We start from the raw sequence: 27,720 nt of genomic DNA, 5'->3' as shown, positions 1-27,720 counted from the left end.
GCAGGTTGTGCCAAGATGGACCATTCACCAACTTCGTGGGTGAAACAAGAAACTTCATTGGTCGCCGATTCAACATCCATCGCGATGAACCTTATGTCTCTCAACCTATGTCAGACTTTGGTCTTCTTCACAGAAACCTTGAATTCGACGGCCTTTGCAACAGAAGGACAATAGACTAAGCACTTTTCGTCCGATCTACATTTGAGAATATTATCGCGCGAATTTCGGTGACCGCAGCACATGTCAAAAACGAGTGGCTCTCAGAAGGCGATGGACCCAAGCGTGGATGAAATAAAGCTGCAGCTAGAATACTGCTTCGACCGGGATCCTCTACCTGTCTTTCAAACATGCAATACTTTGAAGCGGAAAGCGCTGTTATCGATAACAGAGCATGCTGGCCATGGCCTTCCCCCACTACCACCGTACCTGCCACCTTAATCTTAAGTAGCTTATCGGGCATGAGTCCCAACCTTGACCTCGTTCTCAATGCAGGGCCCAACAACCATCCATCCCAAGCTCAACTTTGTTCTAGATTAGCGCACGGCAAAGGAAGCCCTGAGTTTTGGGTTGACATGTGGCCCAATTGATTGGTCGATACCGGTGTATCGTTAACTACCCTCTCCAAGCGCGACCTATTGTAGGCAATTCAAGCTCTTTATAAGGGTTCTTGACTACCCCTCGTTCGAAAGGGAAGGGCCCCACATCGGTGTCCATATGATGGGTATAGTAAATTTCCCCATGGGTTATATTCGCTGCAGTCGCCTGTCTTGAAGTCGCCACATAGGTTAATTCCTTAGAGTCCCTCTGATGTAGCCATTGCACCTCTGAGGGACTATATATACAGACTTCCTCCCGAGAGTGACCACCCCACCCGTCGCTCACACATTTCCTTCTGTCCAGGCCGTTTTTCCCTCTTTCCCACCTATCTGTCAACCGGATATTCTTTCAAGATGGAATTTCAACTTCTATCGAATATCTTTCGAGATCAATTTCTCCGTGTGTCGCTTGCTGGGACAGCCGTTCTCGCGGTTGTCTTGTTTGTCGTCTATCAGGCCCTACGCACCACAAAAGCAGAGACAGGGATTCTCGCCAACATCAAAAATGTACTTTTATTCGTTTATTCGTGCTTCCTAAAACCACACTCTGGTGATGGTACTGGAAACCAGCAAGATGCCCTCGAAAGTTTCTACAGCTCCCAAGCCACTGTTTACGATGCGACTCGCACTAAGCTGCTCTCTGGGCGCGAAGATATGTTGGGACTTGTTGCCGCGCAGCTAAAGTACAAAATTGAATCTCGCAAAATCAGGCGCAAGCCTATTTGGGTTGATGTAAGTTGACATTGCATCTATAATGACTTCTATGCTTTACTTTGGGTTGTTGTAAAGTGGATTTTAGTCTCTAGACCCTTTGTTCTAACCTGCAATCTCTTTTATTTTCTTTGCCTTTTAGGTCGGCGGAGGAACTGGTTACAACATCGAAAAGATGAATGAATTCGTGGATGTTCCCAACTTCTTCGAAACCATCTATCTCGTCGACCTCTCCCCATCTCTTTGCAAGGTCGCAATTGCACGCTTTGAGCGACTGGGTTGGAAAAATGTCAAGGTGCTTTGCCAAGATGCCAGGTTCTTCCGTCTGGAAACATTGGAGGGAGGCACCGATATTCCATTATCAACCATGACCACCAATAGCAGTGCATCATTGTCTCGCCCAACGTCACCGAACGCCGAGGCTGAACATTACAGCGCCGACTTGATCACACTTTCTTACTCCCTCTCCATGATCCCTGACTTCCACTGCGCCATTGATAACATATCTGAGGTCCTATCCACCCACGGCATCATCGGTGTCGCCGATTTCTACGTCCAAAACCAAAGCGACTTCATCTCGCGCAATTACCTCGGGGGCTCCCTAGATCGTCATTGCATGTGGATCTCTCGAGTGTTCTGGAGAACATGGTTTGAGATGGATCGTGTCAACTTGGATGCCGCTAGGCGGGATTATCTCGAGTACCGTTTTGGCACTGTCCATAACACCAACTCGCGGTGCAGACTCCTCGGATTCAGAATCCCATACTACATCTGGATCGGATGTAGGAAAAACTCTGGATACTTCGAGGCTAGACAGGCTACTGCTTCCAGTGTCCTTTCTTCAACGACAAGCTCTCCCTTTATCAAGGCTTTGGATCTACACAGCCGCGCTGTCGCCAATCTTAATGCCCTCGACTTCCACGATGTTGAGTCTAAGGCTTACGAATGCGCTGTTATCAACATGTCTGCCAGTCTTCCCCTTCCACCTTCATGGTACCAGAACCACAGATGGAGAGTCTACTATGATGACCAGCTCCAGAAGCATCGTCAATTTGGTGATGAGTACATCTACGCCTTCACATGGGAAGACGTCAATGAAGATCTTAGAATCCTCAACATTAACTCCGAAGACGAAATCTTGGCTATCACTAGTGCTGGCGACAATATATTGGGCTACGTTTTGGAAAATCCTAAGCGCATCCATGCAGTTGACCTGAAGTAAGTCCATTTGGTTGCCGTTGTTGAAGTTACTAGAGTTTGAACTGACTATATCTCAATTAGCCCTAATCAAAACCATCTTCTCGAACTCAAGCTTGCAGCTTTCACTGCTCTGCCATACCGTGACGTCTGGAGACTATTCGGAAAGGGCAAACATCACAACTTCAGGGAACTCTTAATTACTAAACTCGCACCCCATCTTTCCTCCCTTGCCTTCCAATACTGGATGCATCATGGGCCAACCGCCTTCGATGAGAAGAACGGCGGGCTTTACCATACCGGTGGTTCACGACATGCTCTTATCCTTCTTGCTCGCATTTGTCAAGTTCTTGGACTCTCCGGCGAACTTGAAAAGCTTGCTTCTGCCACTACTCTTGATGACCAGGTTAGGCTTTGGAAACAGGGTCTGAGAAGAATCTTGCTTAACAGAGTTCTCAACTACACCATTATCAGCTCTGAAAAGTGGCTGTGGAAGGCCTTGGGTGTTCCACAAAACCAACGTGCTATCATCGATCAAGATTTCTTGGCCCGCCAACAAGGACCAAACCCTGTCGCATCGTCGCTTGACTCCGGTGTTCGACAGTACTTGATTGAAACCTTCGATCCCGTTATTGAGACAACCCTTCTTTCTACCGAGAACCCTTACTACCTTCTTTGCCTTCTATCTCGCTACACACGCACATGCCACCCACTCTACCTCACACCAAAAGCACACATTCGCTACGCCCAGGCTGGCGCATTCGATAACCTTAGAATACATACCGATGAGATCTCTGAGGTTCTAAACAGAATGAGCGACGAGAGTTTAACGATTGCCGTCGTGATGGACAGCATGGACTGGTTTGACCCCCATGCGAACGGTGCCCGGGAACAAATCCAAACGTTCCACAGAGTTCTTAAAGTTGGTGGAAGAGTTATGATCCGAAGCGCCGGTGTCGAGCCATGGTACGCGCAGATCTTTGAGAGCGAAGGATTCAAGGCGACAAGGATTGGATCTAGAGATAAGACCTCTTGCATCGATCGGTAAGTTTGCTCGCTAATCTGAGTCTGTATAAGCGAAACAAAAGTTAATCGTTAACTTGTCTATAGGGTCAATATGTACGCATCGACTTGGATATTTACCAAGCAAGAAACTAAGTCCTGACAGACACGGGATACGTCTTACGAGATGTTCTATCATAAAATATTCCCCTTCGAGCTTGGACCGACGGTGATTCCCAAACAAAGAAAGAACTCGTTTAAATACAAACACGAACGCTGAACACCCACCTTGAAAACCCTTATTCATTCGCGCACATCGCCATTCCCCTTCTCCAATCTTCCTTCGAGATATCCTTCATAAAGATCTTTCATATATCTTTTCGCACCATTTATATAGTTCTAAGATGTGGGGGTTTTGTTGCGGCTTCCTTTTCGTTCCGTCTAAGACTTGTGTTTAAGCTAGATACCACCTTAGAAAGTTATGATTAGTGTATCTAGACGATTGTACAAAATTCATTCCGCTTCTATCTGGAGTTTTACAAACAGTTGCGTTGGATTCTGCAGTCTTTGTTTAGATCCATTATGTTAGTTCTTTGGCACCTACGTTGCCTGTATATCATTAATTGGCATATAGTATGATCCATTCCTGAGTTCATAAATACTATCCCTTCTTTGCGATTCTAGGTTAGTTGTTAATCTGGGGCTATTCATCTGGTCCAATTCGGCTGGATAAGGCAAGCGCTGATTAATTCAGTAGCTGGAATATAATTTTAAGGCATCTTATTACCGTCTAAATGGGGTATCTCCAATGCTACAACGCTATATCCAAAATGTACAAAAGATTATAATTGCAATACACGCAGAAGAAGAAATTAAATTACCACCTCAAGACTGTAATAGATAAGGAGAGATTTAAGCTTGTTGCCAAACGCCAACCCAGTCTACTTGCATTCCAACGCTGTCGCCGTCGATGGTTGTAGAGAACGGTGTGAGAGCAGAACCTGGCTCAACGCCGTCGGGAAAGCCACCACCGACTGCAACGTTGAGTAAGATAAACATCTTCTTGTGGGCGAGGAAGTCCCTGTGAATCTGTTAGTCGACATACTTGAGCAACTTGGTTTTGAAAGGAGGACAAATACGTCTCCCCAGGTTTGGCACTTACCATGCAGTAGCGTTGTTAATTTGAGAACCAGTGATAGAATGGTGACGAACACCATTGATGATCCAAGTAATCTTCTCGGTTTCCCAGTCCTTGGTTGTTCTATCAATTTCAATACCATAGGTGTGCCAGAGGCCACGGCCGATTCCCCTGACGTAACCACCTTTTCCATCGGGTTCATTGCATGGTCCTCTGATTGGGATTTGGCCGTCGTAGACTCCGCAATGAACGAGGCCCCAGGTTTGGCGAATACCGTTGACGGATTCCATGATGTCTAGTTCGCCTATTTATCAAATGTGGTTAGTAAGATTGTCGGTGAGGTGGTGGAATTAAGTGGAGTAGTGGCTCGTACCAACTTCTGGCCATCCTGTATATCCTCGAGAACGGAATACGTCTCCAAGCATCCAAAATGCGGGCCTAATCGTAGATTATTCGGTTAGCCCTTGCCATGTTCCATCCAACAAAGTCTCCCGCTTGTATTTGCATGATCGATCCTCGTTTGTTTTACATACCAAATACCCTTCTGCTGGGCCTCTGCAGCGCTACCAAGTTTTATCGACGCCTCTACAAGCATCTTCTTGCCGTCAGCGCAAGCCCACTGACTACCCCTTCTAGATTCAATACGCCCAGACGTCCAAGTGATCTGTCCCTTCGCATCCTTTACTTTCTTCGGAGTGATATAAAGAACCTTGTTGAGGATCTTGATGTTTTCGGTCTTATTGGTGTATGTTTGAATTTCCCCAGTACCCCATTGAGCGACTTGACCAGGATAGGAAGTTCCTAAATCGAAGGCCCAGTTGTGTGTGATGCCGTTTATATGACCCCAATCTTCGTACCAGACCCTATTGAACCCTGGCTTGGCAGCTGGCTCCGCACGTCTTGCGATCGGCGTTGGGGTCCCCACAGTCGCGAATATTGAGGAGAGGAGTGGGAGAAGTGAGATGTAGGAGGAGATGGTTCTAGTCATATTGTTTTATTATGTATTACCCGTCCGATAGAGATATAGGTCGTGCGATATCGAATGACTATTTACTGTTGTATTTGTGCTCAAGTATTAATATAACGCGGGAGAGCAAGGTCTCCAACTATTGAGAAGTGAATTGAATAAACTGCTAAGAACGAGTGACAGAGCTAAATGAGCCCGAATTTGAAGCGTGAATACTCGAATTACAAAAAAGAGAAGCTGGCCATGTCAATGTCGGGAGGGCGTTCTATTTATCCGAGCGTAAATATCCCCTCCCAAATGTTGGAGCCTCCAAAGAAGGGTGCTCTTTGGGCGCCAATACTCCGGAACCCAGCGTGGTGGCGTGGTCTTGGAGAGAATGCGCCGCCCAAATTCACTAGTGGACTATCTCCCGCCCCCGGTCTTGGTTCAGGATTATGAGGCTGCATGGCGAGACCCTGTAGACTTGAGTGGGGTACTGGCTTGCAGCCGGCTGGATTGGTGTCCGCTTCTGGGTTAGTTTTCTTGGGCGGGCAAACAGAAAAGTCGGCAAAACCGGCATCGATAGCAAACGTGGCTACCGGGTTGGAAAGGGGTAATTCTATCGATAGTAATCATGTAATTACAAAATTCAAGCGTCGTATTTTCTCAATTTGCCCGCTTTCCAAAGGCTGCAGTATGCCAAAATGGGTCCACATATCTTTCCAATGTTGCATTCTGGAGTTCACGTGTTGTAGACAAGGCGACGAAAAGATGGAGCCAATGGATCCCATGGGAGCTCAGATATAGGGATTTTATGAATACTCATCAATCTGATGCATATATACGGGTAACGGGATATATTTACTTTCAATGACTAGGAATCACGTTATTCCAATCTATTTTCATTAACGCTGACACGACCCAAGAAAGTCTTGGAAGGATTCAATCCCTGTTCATGTGCTTCCCAGAAATTGATACGAGGTATAAATTTGCGCTTTGGGAGTTTGAGCCAATACAACCCTGCGAGGCGATGGCGAAGAACCTCTTTGGAAGTTTTTTCCTTGGGATAATTTGTAACAGCCCAGATTATATTATTCTCGTACGAATGTACAGACAAGTCAGTATCCCCAAGCTTAGAAGTTTGCACCGACGAAGGTTTTGACACCATGTTCGAACGTTCCATGAAGCTAAAAGATCCATCTGCGTCATTGTCGCAATTCGGGGCTTGTTTGGCAAGGTAAATAAATTAATCTGTCGCGAAGATAGTTAGCTAGATATTTATCGTTTTTGGATAAAATTGCACCAAGAGCTGGAAATTACGTACGCTGTGTATAGAATGGAGATTATAAGTGGAGAATAATTTAAGTCAAGTCGCCAGTTGTGGATTAGGTTTTCGGAATGTCTAGGCCGAAGGCTTTTTTAGCCGGGATATATATCGAAATGGAGAAGCACAGCGGGATTGGCATTAATATCGGTATGGAGATAAATCACTCTGCCCGTTATATCGGCAATACGATTCCAAAATCAACTGAGTCATGGCTCGATTGGTGCTTTAAGGTACCTAGGTATGTATTACATAGTACATACTCGCCGGTAGTCGTTATAAGTGAATCCCCCGATTGAGATTGAAGGCAATAAAGTTCGTTCCTGAGCGTAATCGGGTCGATATCGATTCTAGGGTACACAATACTGCAGTTAGCGCCCAGCTCGCCGAATGGACAGGATATGGAGAATGAAGATAGAACCATGAGACGGTGCGATAGCGGTACTCGTGGGCTGTGCTGCCTACAGCCGGTAGATAAAAATCGATATGACAGTTTTACGTCGGTGGACTGTAAAGGAGAAAGCTCTATGAGTGGGAACATGAATTTTTTTATTTTTTTTGATCGCGTTGAGGAACCGATATCGATCTCTCCAAAGTAACTTCTCCTCCACCATCTCCACTTCTCATCTCTCCATCGCGAGTATCCTCACAAGCCTCTTTGCTTCCCTGATATCCATCGATATGGTCGCAAATTAAGATCCCGGTAAGCCCAATCGAGGCGCCGTCGTGGCTTCCTATACCTAGCTGTTTTCCTGCCAGTGGGGGTTGCTCGACTCATGGGCTTTCAACCGTTGCTAACAATCAGCAGCACGTAAAGTGCTCTGAAGAACCGCGAAGCATCTCCACAGACATACCTCAATCTTCCCTTCGACTTCATCGAATAAAAATGATGTTGATCTTCTTTTTCGTCCTCTTCGTCTTCGTTTGGAGGCAAGAGCTTGAGGTTGCTGAAGCTGCTCCGAAGAACAGTAAACGGGACTGGTCTTCCTATATAACAGCAGCTATCCGACCGACTAACAGCAATACACGGCACCCGGCAATGTCATAACTTGGTACTATAATTACAGGCAATCTCATAGTCCCCAACTTGCATCTTCACAATGGGAATTTGTCCCTATGGTTTGGGGCAAAGACCAAGCGAAATCCATACAGGGCAATATCAACAAGATCAGGTCAGGAGGTGGTATAGTTCGGTATTTATGCCCCAGATATACCTACTATCCGACGAACTAGAACTAATTTGTTGATATCCTAGCTATGTCCTTGGGTTCAACGAACCTGACATTCCACGCAAATGGGGTAGATCAGATATGTCGCCTACGGATGCGGCAACGCTTTGGACACAATATATCCAACCACTATTTTCTCAAGGGATCAAGCTCTGCACTCCGGGAGTCTCTTTCGGCCCAGATGGCTTTACTTGGATGTCTAAGTGAGTGCATAGCACCTGCCCGGAGCTTCATCATCGTCTCTGTCGTGTTGGCTTTGTGGTATTTTGCTAACCTCCCCAATCCAGCGCGTCTCAGCCTCCTCTGCCTCCATCACTACGAACGACCAGCCTCGAGCCTCAAGGCTCATCTCGAAAAATATCATAAACTCTACCTCTCGTTACCCGTATGGCTGACCGAATTTGCTGATTCGAAAGACACGATTGACAACACAAAACAATATTTTATCCAAGCGCTTCCCCAGCTCGATTCCACTAGTTTGGAGCTTCTAGGGAGCTGGTCAGTAATGTTGGACTAAATGCGGCTCTGTTGGATAACAATGGTAAACTAAAGCCGATCGGAAGAACGTATTTCTTTGCAGAAAAGCTTCCTATCGTCAGCCCTTGACTACTTTCTACCCGTTGAATATTTTTCCTTGCTACCAGATTTTCTTAGGCCTAAAGTACCTACTATAGATGCACTGAGAATGTATTTACTTGATACGCTCTGAGATCGAGGAACAGTCCAATATCCCACGTTTCTTTGCCCTTACTTTTCTCTACTAGTTGAACATTTTTACTTACTACCAGGTTTTCCTAGTACCTAAGCACCTATGCATGCACCGATGATGTATTTACTTGATACACTCTATGGCTGGCCAAATATCACACGTCGTTCGAGGTCTGCCTTTCGGCAATTGCAAGTCTTGTCATGCTGCAGTGGTTGGCCAAGCCTTTTGCCACACCCCTGTTCCATGTCCTTCTTCTGCATATTCGGGGTCTGCGCTTGACAATGATTAGATATCGAATAGATCATCCCACCTTCCGTACTACTTGGGGTGGGTGCCAAGATCCGATGTGCTGGATTTTGAGATGATTTATAAGCTTAAGGCAATCTGTCGACAGTGTCAGCCTGGGATAGAAAAGTGTCCGAAATGTAACCGACGAGAGCGGTATGAATGTATGGGTTTGGTGTGAGTCTGCGACGCGTACTTTATGTGGAATGATGGTATAAAAGGGATGGAGCCTCAACACGCCAAAATTGGAATATCAAGAGCGTAGGCTCGAACTTCAGCAACTCCCTCATATATCTTGGAAGCTTATATCTACTTCTTTACTTTTCTAACGTTCAATCTCTGAAATTTCTAGATTGTACGCCCATCTACTAGTCGTATAATCCTAGAAACGGCCACTTCTCAGACTGCAATTATATAAATTCTTACCGCAACTCCAAAGTCTACCTACGATGGCTACCACTGGAACGGAGAAGTTCAGCCTGCTATCCGTGGTCTTCGATGAGATGGCGAAGAACTACGAGAATGGCATTGGGGGTGCACAGAAGGATATCGTCAGAGCCTTGCTCTCACACTCAAAAGAAAACTATCCAATCAATTCAACCTCTATCATTCATGATAACGCCTGTGGACCGGCCGTAGCCACCAGTGAAATACTTAACCAAGGCATCACCCCACCACCTCAGATATTCGCAACGGATTATGCCCAAGGAATGATCGATATCACAAACTCCTACAAGGAGCGAAGGGCTTGGGACACCGTTACGGTCCAACAAATGGATGGGCAAGCACTGTCCTTCGAGGATGAGAAGTTCACACACTCTATCAGTTCCCTCGGTGTCTTCCTGTTTCCGGATGAAAAGAAGGGCCTCTCAGAGATGTATAGAACGTTGAAGCCTGGTGGATGGATCGGAGTTTCATCCTGGAAGGATGTTCGGTGGCCCACTGCCGCAATCGCAGCATACGAAAAACTCTTTCCGGATGCCAAAGAGCCAATGATCTTACCAGTTCCGAAGAACTGGATGGATCCTGAAAATTGCGAACGTAATCTATTACAAGCAGGTTTTCGCGAAGTTAAGTCGGAAATAATCCATTGTATCAATCGACAGGAGAATAAAGAGATTGGCGCAAGCGCATTTGCAGGGTTTTTGAGACAAGTTAGCCCAACGGTGAAAGCTTGGGATGAGGAAACGAGGGAGGAATATATGGCTTATTATAGCAAGTTGGTTGAGGATATGTTTTCACCTTCGGCTGATGGAAGTGGCGTGGAGCTCACGCTTTATGCTATTGTGACGTCGGGAAGGAAATAGAATATATTAGCTTACTAGCTGGCTAAGGTAGATGCAATGATATATAACTCCGAAATCCAGACTCCACAAAGCGATTCACCCTTTGATATAAATACAAAAAATAAGTCCGATATATGTGTATACTTCTGTTCAACCTCGTGTTCATTAATAAAGCCACGAGACTCGTTGACATGGTCTACTAACACTCTCAAAAACTCAAACGTGACAGCTCGCGGAATGACCGACTTCGGCTCCATGACTGGCAACTGGTATAGTCTCTTCGGAATTAGTATGCCGTGAAGCTAGTCGAATAGGTGCATTGTTGTTATTTCGCTTGGACGATTCGAATTCAGTTCGGACTGAAAATTCAACTTCGATACCATTTGGATTTGACGGAACAGGGCCTGTCCCGTTGGCCCAATTAACTCTGCTACGACTCCTGTCGCTGTTTGTCGAAGTGGCTCTGGAGTACGTCAATTTCGACGCGAGGACATCGACGATCATGACCATCGGGAAGAGACACTCTAAAGTATAAACGAAGCGGTCGAGTTGGCTAGCCGTATTGGTTGCTGATTGAGCAGTGACCTGGAATGAGTATGTAATAGCTCGAGTGATACCGATCGGGCATAATGTTGCAAGTCGAATTTCGGCGCTCCTTGACAGCAACTCGAATAGCCCTTTCCCTGTCCATGATTGAACAGCGACGCTAGCGCGCTTAGCCTTGGCGAATATCCGGAGGAGGAAAAATGCGTTGATTGTTTCCACCATGGCGAGCATGATAAAATACGCCATGTGGAGCCGATTGATTCTCTCCTGTAAGGAGTTTTCTGGGTTTTGGATTTGTTCAATCCTTGATATCAGGATACCGAGCCTACAGCCCAGTATGACGGTTATACATGCCCAAAACAAGATCATGAAGACCGTTTTTTGACGCCGCTGGAGCACTTTCACCAGAATTTGGTAGGAATACATCGACAAGCCCGCTTCTTGGATGAACCAGAATATGTCTGCAAATCCTGCTGCTACCGCTCTCGATTTCGTTGGGTATGAACCATAAAAAGCGTAGTAGCATAGGCCATTTGCTATGGCGCACGCCCCAGATACCACGATCGGTATCATGGTAATTGTTGTAAGATGAACGACCCCGGCAACCATCCACGCGATCAGGAACGTAACGAGGCCTATCGTGCTCAAGATGGACCAGCTGAGCTCGAAATATACCGGTACTGACATGGTTGCCTGCTGAGAGGGGTGGCAGAAGCCACACGGTCGTTAGCCGGAGGTGGATTGGGTCTATGGTGGAAAACTATCGCCCGTCTGTGGCCTGCTAGAAAACGCAGAGGAAACTTTGAAAAAGTCCACCGCTTCTTCTTGGAAATCTTCTTGAGTATATATCTTCGTATGCGGGGTGGGTGCTTGGACGTTCACCCTGCGTCCTCTCTAACCGAGCTGATCTCGAACATGCGATGGCGGACAAAGCACATGGCTTGAACGCACGGATTTAGACCAAGTTCACGGATTGGAACCAGTAGGAAGCTATTGTGAGACTCGTTTTCCCAGCTGGGTGGCTAAAGTTCTGGAATTCTAGTATGAAAGTTCCAGGCCGGCTAGGTCACACATATACTTTGTGACGAAAGCTTCCCCTGGTATTAAGTCCTCTTCAAGAGTACCAGCACTGACCATCGATGAACCTTCAAATTGGTAGATTTACCTTGCACTATGTTAAGATTTCGTTGAAACTTTGAAACCGGATTTGTTCTAGCGAACTGAAAAAGAGACCCTGTACGATATTTCCTATCGCCATAAATGTCCTAAATTCCCCAGATGTTTGTCATCCCCGGCTTGTGACACGCCCTCGGGCAGGGATTCTTGTGGTCGAGCACGCCAAAATTCACTAGCGGTCAAAGCAGCACTAGTGGCTTGCCGTTTTACAAATCTGCAACATTTTCAACACACCTTTGGTGGTCTTGCGTTGTGGCCTCTGTTTGCCGGCTTTTCGGAGCTGCCAATGCGCATGTCATAGCGGTAACGTGTTGCTGAGTCAACTTTTTTCACATGGCCGTGGGTGTATTATGACACGGGTTTCGAATTGATCTTGATGTTAAATGCAGGTCGGGCTGGTATTTCGGCTGGCTATATTGTCTGGCGGCTTGGTATTCACGCTCGACCCTCAGGCGGCGGAACGCGGCACAGAAGGGTTTAGGTTTCGACTTGGAGCGACCGTTGTGAAGTTGTTGGATTTTGTTCGAATTCTCGATAGGGAAACCCACAGAAAGAGGGATATTAGCTGGGCACTATCCCGTCGGCTGCTAGAACCCGATGATCGGGATATGTTCGCTTGTGTTTACAAGTTACATTGGAATTTGGATTGACTGGTGATTTAATGTCAGAGGATTATGTTACCGTTTTCATATGCGCCTCTAAGAATAATTTTGTGGGCTTTTGAAAGGAGGTTTCAGACCGCTTCAAGAGGAACGAACATTTAGTTACGAAGTTATAGTCTTAAATGGAATCTAAGTATGATCAAACTAAGAATACCGGTGTACCGATACATTTATGTCCTTTCAGCCTTAGGAACTCCATAGATCTATCTTAGTGATTGATTGGGATCCCAGGATGGTCTAGGACTATAGCTAGAGCGTTACTTCCTCGCATTGATTCAAACACTAGAGTATCGTCGAAAGTAACACAGTTTAGCCATCTCCAATTGCAGGGCATCTTTACTATTCATTCCAGATTCAGAGATTTTGATTTCATAAGTGAGATCGGGATCGATCTTCATATTTCTGTCGACTGCAACTCTCGAAGAACGTGTTGTTTTTGTTGGAAGATTTGACAGCCTGGATAAGTGAAGAGACTGACGATGAGATGCTATAGTCGACTCGATACTAGATAAGGTTCGACGATCCTATATAATCCTGTGGTAAGAGTGGACAAGGTATAGTATGTAGTACAACTACCAAATTTTAACGCTCAGTCGGTCGGGTTTAACTGGTTCCGAAGGCAACACACAAGTTCCCTCCATGCCCTGGATCGGGATCCAGCGAACTGTAGTCAGAACAACTAGTGGCTTTCGAATACCTAGTATGTTACTCTCTAGATAAATACTACAAGGTACGAAAATATTGAACTTTCAAAGTAATATATTCAAATGTTTTTATCTAAAATTGCTACTATACTGAGAGGTAAAGCTAAAACAAAGAAAGGAAATGAAAACACCCGTTCGCTTTTGCACCATCAACTCAACAACCCCATCTAATGGTCGTTGAAATCCTCATCCCTACCTGGATAGAGAATATCTTGCCGCCAAACTGCTTTGATCTGAGACTGTAATACCACGAAATAAATAATAAAGACCATAGCTGACATAACGGTTGCAAGTATCCTAAGCCCTTCATTGTCGAACTGTTTCGCTACAGAGATCGTGGCAAGACAGAAACCTGTGTTGGGGAAGACCATGGCCCACCAACCGAGATGAAAGAACTTGGGAGGGGACAGAAGAACAGAAATAGCGGCAATGAAGAACCACCAAAGAGAGAGGGCCCACATAAATCCTCCAACAATCAAGGCCATTGTCCTGACATCCCGAACATCTAGAAAGTTGTCATCCACCTCGAGTGCAACGTTATCAGGGAGAGAATGGGCCATTCCGATAAGAGCAAGAACCGTGAAAGCTGGAGGCCCAACACACATGAAAAGGCCTGGTCGGTGCTCTCTGTTCGGAAGCCCTACGGACATAAGACGGCCGACCATGTGAGCGTACATCATGAATGCGACGGACAACCCAAGACCTTGACAGGTGAGGCCAGCGACGAGAATTGGGATCCTTCCAATTTCCGGTTGTGTCTCAGCTATGACAGAGGCGATGGTACCCGTCAACATGATAGGGAAAATTGGTAGAATCCACGTTGGCATCATCGTACCGAGCCCGAAGTTGTGGGCAGAGAATACGAAGCAGTACTGCCCAACAGCAAGTGCGAAGGTGCAGATAGCATATCCCCAGAATACAGTCTGTATTGCCCATAGAAGATTCGTGTCGTGTGGTTGAATGACGTAGCGTTGGGTGCTCGTGATTAATGTAGCAACCGAAAGCCAAAAGGTCGGGAAGAAGAAGCCTTCTCGTTCATGTTTCAAAGAGGAGGAAAATGTGCCTTTGTGAAAGATAAACCTCATAAGCATTGCGGCAGTGATGCAGGTGAAGATAATCAAATTCGAGACGTAGAATATCCATCCGATAACCCTGAGACCCGGGAACTGGAAGGGTAAGGCAAAAATGAGAAGTGAAATGCCACCAGTACTCATAGATAGTGTGTACCAGGCCCATGTGAAATGCTGCAACCGTTGTCGAATCGTGAGCTTGTGCCTCCTCCACGGGAATGGCTGTCCATCATCATAGTGGCGGTCATGATGTGGGGTATTGTCGTTGTGAGACTCTGAAGTTGATGCAGTGGCCGTGGGCGATTGATTTCGATTGCCATGCTTCTCGTCGCCGTTAAGCTCGATATCGGTATAGAATTTGGAGTTTCTTGGAGTTTCATCGGGGGACCAAGTTCCCTGTTGTCTTTCGTTCGCCTGCATCTTGAATTAATTTTTTTTGCTCGGAATAGCTAAGTGGTATCCGGACCACTGTTATAACGGCAAATATATATGCTAAGTGACGTGGAGTCGTAAGGGGAGTATAAACACTCGCAAAATTCAAGAATTAAAAAAAAAAAAAAAAAAAAAGGCCCAGCCTTAGTAGAACATGTAAAGACGAAAGAAAAGTGGAGAAGAGAAATGAAAAAGAGAGGAGCTTGCAAGGAGCAAACAAAATTTGCTGCTGCCATTCCAATAATTACGTCGATGCCGAGGCCTTTATAACCTTTTGCGGCCAAATACTGCGAGCTAAAGTTAACATTTTCATTTCGTGCTTTCGAGGATCAAGAATTGCATAAAGCAATAAGACATGAAGAGCGTCAAGCCCCTTCGAGGAGAGTGCTGCGGTTACAGAACCTTGAATCTGTGTTGGTCTGCTCATCAATTCGGCTAGATCACTTGAAATCCCAGCTCGTTGTGGCCGATCGCAGGTACAGAAAGCAGTCCCAAGATTATATCGAACATGTAGGCAACGAGGAGTTCTAACCTTTCTCGCCGCGCGGATTGGAGAGTTAATTTTATTTTGACTCGACTCGCTTCAACTATTTTTGACAGGCATCACGGTCTTGGTTGGCTGTCACAGCTAAAACTTGCCTTGTCTGTCTGTTGTGCCACGAAGCCAAGCCTCGCGCGGCTTGAGCCAAGGTGACTCCGTGAGACCTTGGACCTCCCGAAACCAAGGCCCCTAAATCAATTTTCGATCAAGCTTTTCACGATTATGTTAGGATTCCTGAACCCGTTGCTTATCTTCCCTGGCATCTAAAATTAGCTGTTGTTAATCTCTCAACCTTTCGATCACTTCAGTTCTTATCGTCATCTCAGCAATGTGGATTGCGTAAGCTCCTAAGCATCAAAATACCAATCTTAGAGTTAAACTCTTCCAATCCCTTGAAAAAATGGCAATTTGAAGTACTATCCTTCTCTAAATATGTAATCGCTGAATGCCCTCCTTTCAAAACTGTCTCGCAATCTTTGTTTGATTTTCTCGGAAACACCAAAACATTCTAATGATAAAACAATTGATACTATTTGCAAGTTAATTGGATCGCGGGAATACTAGATCCTAAGATCTAATTGTCGTAGGTATAGGCACAATAAATTCCGATACATGTCTGGCACGCCAAAAAAAAAAAAAAAAAAAAAAAAAAAAAAAAAAAATTCTGGCTGCAACTGATGTCCTTCGAACACGAGTCAGCGGTTGTGGTTTTCTTTTCTCCTCCGCTTGGCGTCGCACCACCGTCTGGGCACTCTTCCTAGAGATCTGGCACTGCCTCGACATTCAACTGCACTTGGTCGTAAGCGGTGTCCCATATAGGAGGGAAATTGCGTATCCATATGCACACCAAGTTGGTAAAGACTTCTGTCCACGATTATACAAACCTTCTGGAGTTGAGCTTATCAAGTGCTGCGGCAGGCCGCCAATAGTATGTCATAGAGCCATCTTAATGGTTATAATATGCATTTGTCATTCCCGTGGTTAGTTACCGATGTCAAATTTAAGGTTCTAGAAGCCAGAGTCGCGAATCGATGTTGAAGATGGATGTTGTTCGCATGATCACATCGATATCAATGATTTGGTCTTGTAAGTATATCCAGGTTCTTGGCCTGTTGCTTCTAAAATCCCTGTTGCGGGCCGGACGGCCGTTAGTTGGTTTAAAGAGGTTACGATCTCCATCAATGCCCGATAGAGCAACATGACCCAGCGAGATCTACGAAAGAATACGGTGTTGTAATTGTACCCATACGAAGCTCCTGCATGCGTCGACCAAGAGGCTCTCGGATGAAACGGTGTTGATCTCTCTACAAGATTTCGGCTTTCGAGAGTCTGATTTAAAATTCTTCCGTGGGGCCAAAATTTCGCCGTGTGCAAGGGCGGCAACCTTGGAACCTTGATCAATATGCAATTGAGAACAACGAAATTTCTCGGTCGGTCGAATTCGCAAAGCTGGCCATGGTAAGTATGTACTATAGAGCGGTGGGCCCATGGACGTGTTGGCCAGATATCCACCAAATAATGGGATAACTCTGGATTGGTGCATTAATTTTTCAAGGACCTTAAGACCAAAGTATTGACAGAACGACAGCGACATCCCTCTGTTTTTTCGAAGATTTTCTATATATTGCTAGCCGTTAAGACCAACCGATAATTGAATGTGAATGAGGGGAACATAAACTTTCATGGTTTGCTGCAAGTTTCGTCTACCCAAACTCTCTTATTTTGCTGCTACTCACTACAATGCATATTGGAATTAAACTTGTCGCATTTGGGCTTTTAGCTTCTCTCTCTAGTGCGAGCCCCGTAGCCGAGAGGCTTGTCAGGCGCGCTACGCTGGGAGATGTCGCGACAACCGGCTATGCGACACTGAACGGGGGCACGACAGGCGGGGTCGGAGGTCAAATTGTTGAAGTAGATACCTTGGAAGCATACATTGCAGCAGTTGGTGATGACGACCCCCGCATCGTAGTCATTACCGGGCCTATTACGGCGTCGGCCCAGGTTCTTGTTGGATCGAACAAAAGTATCATTGGGAAGAATCAGGATGCGAAGCTTACTGGTGTTGGGATGTATATCTTGCGGAAGTCGAATGTAAGGTGGCCTAGCCAGATCTGCAGATTGATAACACTTAGTGTCCATTCCGTACTAATTTTCCTAGGTAATCGTTCGGAATTTAATAATATCCAAGGTTCTCGCCGCCAATGGCGACGGTATTTGGATTCAGGAGTCGACGAATGTTTGGGTCGATCACTGCGAGATATTTAATGATCAAGAACACAACAAAGACTTCTACGACGGTTTGGTGGATGTCACTCGGGCTTCAGATTGGGTCACTATTTCCCACACATATTTTCATGATCACGCCAAAGGGTCCTTAGTCGGCCACTCAGACAATAACGGTGCACAGGACGCCGGGCACCTTCATGTCACCTACCACAACAACCACTGGAAAAATGTCTATAGCCGTGGTCCTAGCCTTCGTTTTGGTACTGGGCATATCTATAATTCCTACTTTGACCACATGTTTGAGTGCGTTAGGCCTCGGAAGGGAGCCCAGGTCCTGGTTGAATCAAATTATTTTGTGGGTGCTTCGAAGCCGATATTTGGGACTGATGGATATGCGGTAGCAAGAGATAATGACTATACGGACTCTACAAACCATAACACTGCACCCCTAGGAAATCTTACAACTGTTCCGTATCAATATAGTCTCTTGGGCTCGGCTAACGTTGTTAATGCAGTGCTCGGGGAAGCTGGCGCAACTTTGACCTTCTAAGGATGGATAGTATAGTCTATAGCTATACATCCCAGCCAAAACCGCAATCAGGAATTCAAAGGATGCATGTATGTACATATCAGCATGGTCGCAGTTGCAAGGATAAAATTTATAGCTATTTGTGATTGCACAACCCGGTTATTGCCTCTTTCAAACGCAATTGTCTGTTCCTAGGGGTTACCTAGAATAATCCGATTGGTGTGATTTTGGTATCATGTGGGCGCCATGGGCTCCTGCGGAGCTGTTGTATTTTTGTCGCTTGCTGTGTTGTTGACTTCTTCAAGAAGAACCAGCTTGCCACCTTGAGTCTAAGGCAACTACGCCTCTTAAAGTTATGAGTAAGGAATCCCCAGTTTACAAGGGGCTACGTGATCTGGGGTCTCCTTCCGTAAGTGGTTGGAGCCCCGGGGTTCCTTTGACTTGGAGAACTGAGGAAATCAGAACCGATCTGTCGGTGTTGCAGGTTAACATGGCGAACCTCCAGACTCCGTTAATTCTTGCATGCTGAATTAATGCTCCTTCCATTGTTTGCATTGTTAACGATATGTACCTAGGCATTTACTGAACTATTCTCATCGACGGGGGCTAAATTACATACTCATCTCCCTAAGGATATAGGCTCTGAAAGGCAACTGACAAGCTTTACTGGCATGATAATAAGCTTGCGCATTATGAGGCTCCAACACATCAAGATCATGAGACATTGGAGAACATTCTGCAGCTGGATAACTATGCAAGACATTGAATGACATATTAGCGAGATATCCATCACAGTTTGTTTATCAAAGTTGGGTCCTTTTATCAAGAATAGCAAGCTTATCCTGACTCCCTTAATGCTATTGGGCGAGCAATGCGCCAGCTAGGTCCCGCGGTGTTGTGTTAAGCGCAAAGGGGAAGGTGCCACATTATTGGCCATCTCGTCAATAACGGTACAATCTTACGAGCTGCTTAAACTCGGCAGGTTTATCATTTGGGGTAGGTCTAGATCGCCAATCGATGGTGAAATCCTGTCTTCAGCTCAGGCACCAGTTTCCAGTGATCAACATCAACTACTCCACAAAGTTGCATCGGAAAGTCGGCTGGCGGCTCTACCCGAGGAAATCAATGTTCTTGTTATAAAAAGGCGTCGATCTGTTCCTCGTATGGTCTTTATCTATCATCAATCAGCTTGAACTTCAATATCCGGAACCAATACGAACTACTGCTCAAAATGTTCTCTTTCATCCGTGAAATTTCCTCCTTGGTGGCCGTGGCTGCCCTTCTCGTCCCCGCACTCGCTGCACCAGCTGCGGGTGTAATCTCAGCCCCACCAGATGTTTCTATCGACAAGATCATTTACGGTGGAACTGGGTGTCCACGAGACTCCGCCTACGTAAACTTGGCCTCGGATAAGCAGTCCTTCACTGCGTACTTCGGTCGATTCACAGCCTTTATCAACACCGACAGCATCAGGGATGCTCGCAAATTTTGCCAATTGAGTCTCGCGGTCAATGTTCCGGCTGGCTGGCAGTTCACTGTCGTCCAGACCAGCTTCACCGGCTATGCCAACCTTGGCCCTAACGTCGTCGCCACCCATACATCTACCGCCTATTTCGCCGGAAGTACCGACGAGCAAAGCTTTAGCACTCCTATTTATGGTCCTACCGACAGAGACTTCTCTATTCAAAGCACATCTATCGTTGGGACCGGTGGCTGGTCACCATGCGGAACACAATCCCTTCTCAACATCAAGTCGGAGCTCCGACTCAGCGGAGATGGATATGGTGCAATTAGAGAAACCAAGGCTACTGGAAACGTCAGCCGCATCTATGCTCTTCAATGGCGCACTTGTTAAGGCTGACAAGTGGCGAGCCAAGTTGTTGTAAATATAAAGCTGTTGTATACATGTAAATATATGTACATACGTCGTTTCTTTTGTTCTTGAAAGTTTTCCCTATAAAAAGCGAAAATTTCAGCGAATATCCCATAAATTACATCATACAGTCTTGCGGACCGGCTCGGGATGGTGATATCAGTCTCAATGCTCCGGCCTGAGTCGCTTGATTGCCTGTTCGGGAGGGTGATAATCAAAAATACAACACCAACACGTGTTGCTTTACACGCCGTGTGTCATTCCGCTCACATAATTGTTACGTACAATAAACCTAAAAATGTCTTAATACAACCTTTCGAAACATCAGCCGGAAAGTTGCCTTTCATTCATTTCTCCGTCATCTCCGGATCACGTTATAAACAGAGGCGATGGCAACTACGCCTCTGGTATCGATTCTTTCGGACCACCCAACACTCCGCTTTTTCCTGTCAAGATGAAGCGCAACACCACCCGGTGGGACTTTGATATCGATGATTACATCAACCCATGGATTCCACCGAGCATACTACAGGAACTACCAACCCCAATTTCAAGATTCCTAGGCTACAGAACTTCTCCGCGGAAAGAGCTTGGTAGCATTCTAGTTGCGTGTTGGTCGTTACTCGGTGCCTTCTGTGGTATTGCTGCCGTTTCTGCGGTCTTTAAGTTCAGTGGGGTCTTTTCAGAACTCGATCCTCCTTTGATTATTGGTAGCTTTGTGAGTCATATTCCATAGCTATTGATGAATAGTAGCCACTAACTCGAGTTCGTAGGGAGCTTCGGCCATCTTGGAATATGGTGTTATTGGGTCGCCCCTGGGACAGCCTCGGAACTGCGTTCTCGGTCACTTTGTCTCTGCGATTTGTGGAGTCGGCGTCGCGAAATTATTCCGACTAAATAGCCACTTCGAAGAAATAAAATGGCTAGCTGGGGCGGTTTCTGTAGGCCTGACTTCTGCCGTTATGAGCATCACAAACACCTCTCATCCTCCTGGCGGAGCGACAGCTTTGCTGGCTGCTGTTGACCCGAATGTGGCACGGCTCGGCTGGTATCTTCTCCCATATGTCTTAATAGGAACGGCTTTGATGCTTGGAATTGCCCTCGTCATCAATAACATACAACGCCAGTTCCCAGTGTTCTGGTGGACCCCGAAGGACACGGGCGGCAGGTTGTGGCCAGTATCGAAAGCTACGGAGCCAGACCTGGAAGCTTTAGAAGAACAGAAAGTTGTACATGGGAGGTGGAATATGCCAATGCGGTCGGATGGCCAGGGAGGTTCAGATTCTTCGACGGCTAGTCTCAAATAATAATGTTTTGAGAGCAGGCACGAATGTAATGAGGAAGTTTATCTTGGAAAAAAGACGCACCAATGGACTTAATAAGATAAGTGAGGGGGGGGCTGGCTACCGTCAGTACCTTCATTTCGTATTTCAGCGAAAACAAAAGCTTGGTATATTCATTGGCTTTAGAAGGGGACAAACCAGACTAGCTTAAGGGCTACTATAGTACGCATAACGCGAATAAAAGTGGGTTTCAATGTCATTACCAAATTCAGGAATAGAGTTAAGATTACATGTTCATGAAAATCTATCATTGTAATTGAACTTTCAAGCGAAGGTCCGATGAACAAATGCTCTCAAAATTCCACTACGAGGCTACATGCCCTTCTCCCAATATTACAACACCTTTTATCAGAAAAAACCAACTTCGGGGCATCAACAGACTTGCGGACCATTGCTGCAATAACATTAATAACATTGTTCAATAAAAGGCGAGGCAAATCAAAACATGGTCGAGCTTTCAAACTCAAAAGTAAATTGTTGGGAAGGGATTGTTCCTGACGAAAAGTGCCTCAGCAATTTCAACGAGCCGTAGCCGGTATTGCGAGTCCTGGCCTGTTCGCTTCGTGGACCTCTTCGCTGGTAAGATCGATAATAGTAGACTTGAATTTTCGAGCACTGATTTTATTCTCAAACAACAGGTCGAGTTCACCATACGAGCGGCCTTTGGGTTCTGGTAATCTAAAATAGCACCAAATGATACAGCAGAAGCAGATGCCGCCCCAGAAGAAGCCTGCTTTTCCTTTCCAATTCCAAGCTGTTGGATTCAGCATGTATGGGATAATGACTCCGTTGACAATGCTGAATACGCTGTATAAACCTCTGGCTAAAACAGTCGTTTTAACTCGAAGTCTGGTGGATGAAATTTCGGTTACGAGAGAATAACAGACGGGCCCAATCGTGATATCGTAGAAGAATGTGTAGGCAAGGAGCATAGAGCCGGTGGCCCACTGTGTTGCCGATTTCGATGGTGCAAGGGCAATAAATCCGATGACGAATAGACAGATATCTAGAAGAATGAGCCCCACGATGTAGAGGTTGCGGCGTCCACACCAAATCATAAGGGCCCAGGAAGAGATAGTCCCGACCATCCCAATGCCGTATTGAGCCATTGACATATTGAAAGCGTTCTTGGGAGCAAGTCCGGCTTGTGTGTAAAAGTAGGTCGAGTAACCCATGATGCCAGCACCACAGAGATTTTGAATCGCCCAGACGAGGGAGGCGATTTCTGTTCTGCGCAAGTCGACCCCTTTGAAACAATCCTTGTAGGAAGTACCGGATGCCATGCGCTTTTCGACCTCGTTGGTGTGAATCATCATTGCGACGTTCTTCTTAGAATCGAAAAGAATGTCGTGGTTTTCATTGCGAACCGTCAACCTGGCCAAGGCATCTTCGGCTTCTTCGTGCTTTCCTTTACGAACGAGCCACCAAGGGCTTTCGGGTGCTAGAGCTACACCAATGAAAATGGGAATTGGCCAAATCCATTGAAGTCCGAACGGGATTCTGCATGTATACGTCAGCCATATATATTTAGGGATATGAACTAACCAGAGGGAGTTTTCTTACCTATACGACCACTGGTCGGTTCGATCTACGAGAGCCCGAAGCACAGAAGATGCGAGAAGTTGGCCGATGACCCAACATATATTGACGTAGGTAGTCAAGTAAGCTCGAAGGCCCACGGGGCAGATTTCAGATGCGTATGAAACTGTCAAAGTTTGAAACACTCCCAATGGGATACCGAGCAAGATTTCGCCAACAAGCAGAGTCTGAACATTTTGCGCAAAGAACAGAATGGAAATGAAAGCGGTGGTGAACAAGAGGCTCCCCATCATGGTATTTCTGTATCCGTAACGTTCAGAAATGATTCCATTCAGTCCCAATCCAAACAAGGCGCCGATATTAACACCGTTCGAAAGGCCAGACTGCCAAGCAGCGCTGAGCGAATACTTTCCATCGGGCTGGAGAGTACCATATTTTTGATTGAAAGACGGGAAAGCGTAGAAAGATCCTATGAGTACTATATCGTAGCCTTCCATAATGATGGCTGTTGACATGAGTACGGACCACGCAATTGCTTTGGGGTACAGCCGGATGTTCTGCCAGAGCGTCAGGTTGTGTTCGATTTCGGTAGCTTCGCGCGCTTGCTTCAGGATTTCCATGGCATCCCCGTAGCCTCCAGCTACGCTGCCTTTTTCCACTTTATGCTCAATATGCACCGGGTATATTTCGGCTGATATTCCGATTTTAGGTTCGTTGGATGCCATTGTTCGAATGGTCCCGAAATTGGATGCAATGAGATCGGGATAGTTGATATATCAAAGGAGAAGGGCTTCAATGCTGGTGAAATTGAGCATGATGAAGCATCTGGTATTAGAAATCCACCTCCCTTTATACATATCTTGTCTCGTGTGAATTTGCGTTAATATTGACTGGAGATGTCGTTCGACAAAAGCTATGGCCTCTATGGCTCCGGCCCCAGATTTCTATAAAGTTTGCGTTGCTGATTCGGTGTCATGTGGTCTTTTTGGCGTTGTTTGAATGTCGAAGACCGCTCAAATGGGTGCAAAAGCAAAGATTGGACAAAAGTTAATGCTCAAATCCACTGCGCACTAGCCCATGGCCGGGGAATTACCCAAAGCGGGTACGTGTCCGTGCAGACTATGGAGCCGAGAAACTGCGGGGCAGGCTGTTCAATTAATGCGGAGGAATCTTCGGTTGAATTTGCTTCTGGAACTGGCGGTCCTAGCTAAGCACAAGAAATAAGGCCGCCGTAATGCAGTCCGCCAGATTCCCCTAGATTCCCCGGCTTTCGTTGAATCTCGAATTTACTATTGAGACATGCACCCCAACGATTAGCTCATGACCCCATATTTGCGCTCTCAATTTGACCCCGAAACTTGTGGGTCCTGGTTTTAGCGAATAAGCAATCCGAACTATGCCAATAGCAAAATTATAAAAGTCCGCTAATGGTCTGGCATTGATGGTCCGTGTCGACATTCGCTCCGAGTTTTGCGCCGTGCTAAACTTCCAGAATGAAAGTTTTATGGGAGCCTTTTTGAAGTGCCGTTGCATTGGCTGTCCTCGTTGGTATCGATATCCATATAGCAACGGTATTTACGATGAGGAGAAGGTTCGGTCGGCCGGCCGGCCGGCCGGTTCTAGCTAACTAATATATTCTTGGATTCTAGGCTCCTCTGGTCCTATAAGGCAAGTAAAGAACGGGCGCAAGTGCAACGTTTAATCCGACGCGGCGGAGCGCACCTGCTAAACGGCCATACTTTAGGGTACATTAATGGACATAACCAGGACCAAGGTGCAGTAGTGATCTGCGCGAGGCCTACGTAGACTATCTTCATCAAGGAGAGCAAGGGGGTAATTATTAGATTACAATATAACATAATCGGTACAGACGTTATCGTCGTCACGAGAACCCAGACTTGTTTCATCCCCGCTATATTTACCATCTTGGATTGCGAACACTCCCCCAAGACTGGGGGCTGTTTGCAAAGTGTATTTGATATGAAAGGTAGGGCTTTGCTGAGAACGGCTTCTAAATATCGAGAGCGCTGTCCACGAAATTTGGATAGCAGACCCAAAAAGACCCGTAGGTAACCTTCTCCTTTCCGAAGACTGTTTAGATCTGGTCGTGGTCCGCTGCATGTGCACGTCATTACATCTGTCAAGCATATGGCTACCTCTGAAATCTTCTGTTCCTGTAAATATGGCCGCCATATTAGCATTTGATCAACTTGTAATTTAATCAAGACGATACATTGAAGTCCGAAGCTTACCATTCCGATACCGTGCGACTCAAGCGATTTTATTCGGGTACCTGAAATTATTGTGGCAAGATCTTTTGCGAGGACGAAGGGATATTTTAGATGTAGAAAGGCATCCTTCTTGGCCTCGTCGCAGGCTTTCAATAGACCCAGCCTGACAGTCATCTGCCACGCTACCATGTGAAGCCATTCACGGGTGACCATGATATCAACCCTTTGGGTCTCAATGCTTTCCGAAACAGGAACAGAGACTCTACTAATGTTCTCTTGGAATGAGATAAGCCACGAACTTAGAGCTTCCGCATCTCCTATAGGTTGTCCATCCTCACTCAATTTGCTATCGTCACCCCACATATAGGAAAATTTGGAGTCGACGAATTTGAAAAGATTGATCAAATTGACGAATCCATACAGAAGGCAAGGATCTTCTGAGTCAAAGATTAAGGGTAGAGAAATCGATGGCTGTAGAATAACTGCCCGTCGCCGCTGCAAAGCATATCCTCTATTGCAACACGCCGGCGCATGAGCCTGGGTTGTCGAGAAATTTCTTCCCTTTAGCTAGGATGTTTTACTAACCTCTCAGTTATGAATAGGAGCCAAAATATCCTTTTCCGTCTCTGAGATTCACCTGGGTCTCTTGTACAGTAAGGCTCTTCGACATGAAGCTTTAATTCCAGGCTAAGGCCAATGGCTTCTCTAAGGTAGTACCATGCGGAGGTGTGTCGCTCGAGATGGCCGTGATAGGCGAATAGGAAGAAAGACGTAAGGATCCAGTTGATTGTAGGCGAATCAATAAAATCGGACTGTTGTCGCAAGGAAAGGCTTTGTGATATAAAAGATGCTGCAACTTGGCTACCAACTTTGTCCTTATTTGGTGGCTCGTAGTGGCCATCAGGACCCAAAAAAGCTTCCTGGTTTTCCGTCGGGTTTGAATTTTCTTGCTCGACAGTCAGGTTTAGTTGCAAGATGACAGCTGCAGATAATGCAGAAAACATGGCAATTTCTTCAAGCGATAACGGTTCGGGGTCCTCGACTCGGAATGTAAGGTCGGCTACCAACTTGTTTCGGTCAAATACGGGCATTATTGGAAAGATATGCTCGAGAAATAGCTTAATATAGGGAGCAAAGGTGCTGAAAGTGGTGTCGGTGATATGATCTCTCGACGGCGCCTTGGAGGAAGAGGAAGGTGGTGTAAGCTCAGAAGGGAAAGCATCTGCAGTTGGGTGCCCTGGATTCGGATTATTATTCCTTATGGGGTCTTGAGCGATAAGGCTATCCACGGTATTGGGAATGAATGTATGATATGTTTCTAGGCCATCTGCTTGAGAACAAATCCGGTAATTGTCGCTCGAAGTTTCAATTGATGAAGTAGAAGAAACCTCTCCGAGAACTTCAAACCCCGAGAAAGGCGGGGAGACGGCCAGACCTTGGTTCGGAGGCATGTCAGGTACAGTCGTTTCCGAGGTAGAAGGCGAAAAGGAATAATCGCTTGTGGTTGAATTTTCACAGTTAGAAAGGTGGCGGAGGTTGCTGTCTGAGCTACTGAAATCACTAATTCTACGTCGCTTTGGACCCCTCCTCTGATGAACAGTGAGATATTCACATCTGATGCAGGAGACCTTGCATGCGTTGCAAGGGATTTTACGATCACATCGTGTTTTTCGCCGACGGCAACTATCGCATGCCTTGCGAAGAGGGAGGAGAGACCTCTTTGTTGCTTCTGAAGTTGAATTGGTCGCATCCGTGTGCGATGTTGCTAGAACGAGGATGCTAGTAGACTGCATGGCCTGCATCACGCATACTATATCTCTATTCAGATTTGTATACGTATAAGACCTCCCTGACGAATTTGAAGCTAAGAGGTTGGAAGTTTAGATATCCGGATTTCCGATTAAATCTGGGGTAAACGGGGTAATAAGACTTAAATGCGGAGTGCCATACATGGGACGATTGGCATCGGTGTACAAGTTTAGAGACAAATTGTGGTTGGGTTTGTTAAGGAGTCGAATCTGGGATTGGGTACGGCCTGCGACCTTTTTTCAGCCAGCGCACCAAAATGTCATAACTAAGCATTATGTAAGAGTCTATGGTTGAAATTTTGTTTGCAGGATTTCCATCATGGTCGACCACGTGTAGCCATAGTGCAAATGATGGGGATTCGAGCCGAGCGCGAGCGCCGTTTGTGGGGAGAAAGTTTGAAGCGAGGACTTTGGCGACCGAGAGACCATCCGAGGTTTTCAAAGAGCAGGGATCGGCGAATTACCGCATGTGGTTAGAGAAGGATATTGCAAAACTTCGATGTGTTGTTGCATTGACGCAAGTCGGGCAATGTGTTTTCGCAAATGGAGAATTGCATTGGAAACGCAGTACATGTACACGAATGAAGGCAGAGACAGGAAAGCAAGAGAAGCACAAA

The 27,720-nt window shown here is 46.1% G+C and overlaps 10 protein-coding genes across 10 annotated transcripts; 5 read left to right on the top strand and 5 right to left on the bottom strand.

Annotated features, from left to right (window-relative positions):
• Window positions 1-950: 950 nt before the first annotated feature.
• Window positions 951-3,669, top strand: DFL_003162 (uncharacterized protein; the record flags this gene model as incomplete). The annotated part of the gene is made up of 4 exons (XM_067632060.1): window positions 951-1,328; window positions 1,450-2,525; window positions 2,589-3,548; window positions 3,615-3,669. 4 exons carry the CDS (start codon window positions 951-953, stop codon window positions 3,667-3,669), a joined length of 2,469 nt encoding a protein of 822 aa, XP_067490367.1.
• Window positions 3,670-4,418: 749 nt separating this feature from the next.
• Window positions 4,419-5,632, bottom strand: DFL_003161 (uncharacterized protein; the record flags this gene model as incomplete). Its single annotated transcript, XM_067632059.1, has 4 exons — window positions 4,419-4,587; window positions 4,669-4,948; window positions 5,018-5,082; window positions 5,178-5,632. The coding sequence occupies 4 exons, from the start codon at window positions 5,630-5,632 to the stop codon at window positions 4,419-4,421; spliced, it is 969 nt and encodes a 322-aa protein (XP_067490366.1).
• Window positions 5,633-9,586: 3,954 nt separating this feature from the next.
• Window positions 9,587-10,444, top strand: DFL_003160 (uncharacterized protein; the record flags this gene model as incomplete). The annotated part of the gene is made up of 1 exon (XM_067632058.1): window positions 9,587-10,444. The coding sequence occupies one exon, from the start codon at window positions 9,587-9,589 to the stop codon at window positions 10,442-10,444; it is 858 nt and encodes a 285-aa protein (XP_067490365.1).
• Window positions 10,445-10,639: 195 nt separating this feature from the next.
• Window positions 10,640-11,191, bottom strand: DFL_003159 (uncharacterized protein; the record flags this gene model as incomplete). Its single annotated transcript, XM_067632056.1, has 1 exon — window positions 10,640-11,191. One exon carries the CDS (start codon window positions 11,189-11,191, stop codon window positions 10,640-10,642), a length of 552 nt encoding a protein of 183 aa, XP_067490364.1.
• Window positions 11,192-13,678: 2,487 nt separating this feature from the next.
• Window positions 13,679-15,001, bottom strand: DFL_003158 (uncharacterized protein; the record flags this gene model as incomplete). The annotated part of the gene is made up of 1 exon (XM_067632055.1): window positions 13,679-15,001. One exon carries the CDS (start codon window positions 14,999-15,001, stop codon window positions 13,679-13,681), a length of 1,323 nt encoding a protein of 440 aa, XP_067490363.1.
• A 2,293-nt stretch (window positions 15,002-17,294) lies between these two features.
• Window positions 17,295-18,330, top strand: DFL_003157 (uncharacterized protein; the record flags this gene model as incomplete). The annotated part of the gene is made up of 2 exons (XM_067632054.1): window positions 17,295-17,645; window positions 17,713-18,330. The coding sequence occupies 2 exons, from the start codon at window positions 17,295-17,297 to the stop codon at window positions 18,328-18,330; spliced, it is 969 nt and encodes a 322-aa protein (XP_067490362.1).
• A 1,210-nt stretch (window positions 18,331-19,540) lies between these two features.
• Window positions 19,541-20,164, top strand: DFL_003156 (uncharacterized protein; the record flags this gene model as incomplete). Its single annotated transcript, XM_067632053.1, has 1 exon — window positions 19,541-20,164. One exon carries the CDS (start codon window positions 19,541-19,543, stop codon window positions 20,162-20,164), a length of 624 nt encoding a protein of 207 aa, XP_067490361.1.
• A 472-nt stretch (window positions 20,165-20,636) lies between these two features.
• DFL_003155 (uncharacterized protein) lies at window positions 20,637-21,489 on the top strand (the record flags this gene model as incomplete). Its single annotated transcript, XM_067632052.1, has 2 exons — window positions 20,637-20,900; window positions 20,956-21,489. 2 exons carry the CDS (start codon window positions 20,637-20,639, stop codon window positions 21,487-21,489), a joined length of 798 nt encoding a protein of 265 aa, XP_067490360.1.
• Window positions 21,490-22,043: 554 nt separating this feature from the next.
• DFL_003154 (uncharacterized protein) lies at window positions 22,044-23,789 on the bottom strand (the record flags this gene model as incomplete). The annotated part of the gene is made up of 2 exons (XM_067632051.1): window positions 22,044-23,025; window positions 23,089-23,789. The coding sequence occupies 2 exons, from the start codon at window positions 23,787-23,789 to the stop codon at window positions 22,044-22,046; spliced, it is 1,683 nt and encodes a 560-aa protein (XP_067490359.1).
• Window positions 23,790-25,075: 1,286 nt separating this feature from the next.
• DFL_003153 (uncharacterized protein) lies at window positions 25,076-26,746 on the bottom strand (the record flags this gene model as incomplete). The annotated part of the gene is made up of 4 exons (XM_067632050.1): window positions 25,076-25,144; window positions 25,221-25,238; window positions 25,317-25,806; window positions 25,881-26,746. 4 exons carry the CDS (start codon window positions 26,744-26,746, stop codon window positions 25,076-25,078), a joined length of 1,443 nt encoding a protein of 480 aa, XP_067490358.1.
• Between the last annotated feature and the right edge of the window lie 974 nt (window positions 26,747-27,720).

Source organism: Arthrobotrys flagrans (assembly GCF_004000055.1).
Source record: "Arthrobotrys flagrans strain CBS H-5679 chromosome Unknown unitig_0, whole genome shotgun sequence".
NCBI lineage: Eukaryota > Fungi > Ascomycota > Orbiliomycetes > Orbiliales > Orbiliaceae > Arthrobotrys > Arthrobotrys flagrans.
Note: the sequence above shows the minus strand (reverse complement) of the source record. Positions and strands in the feature narration are given on the sequence as shown.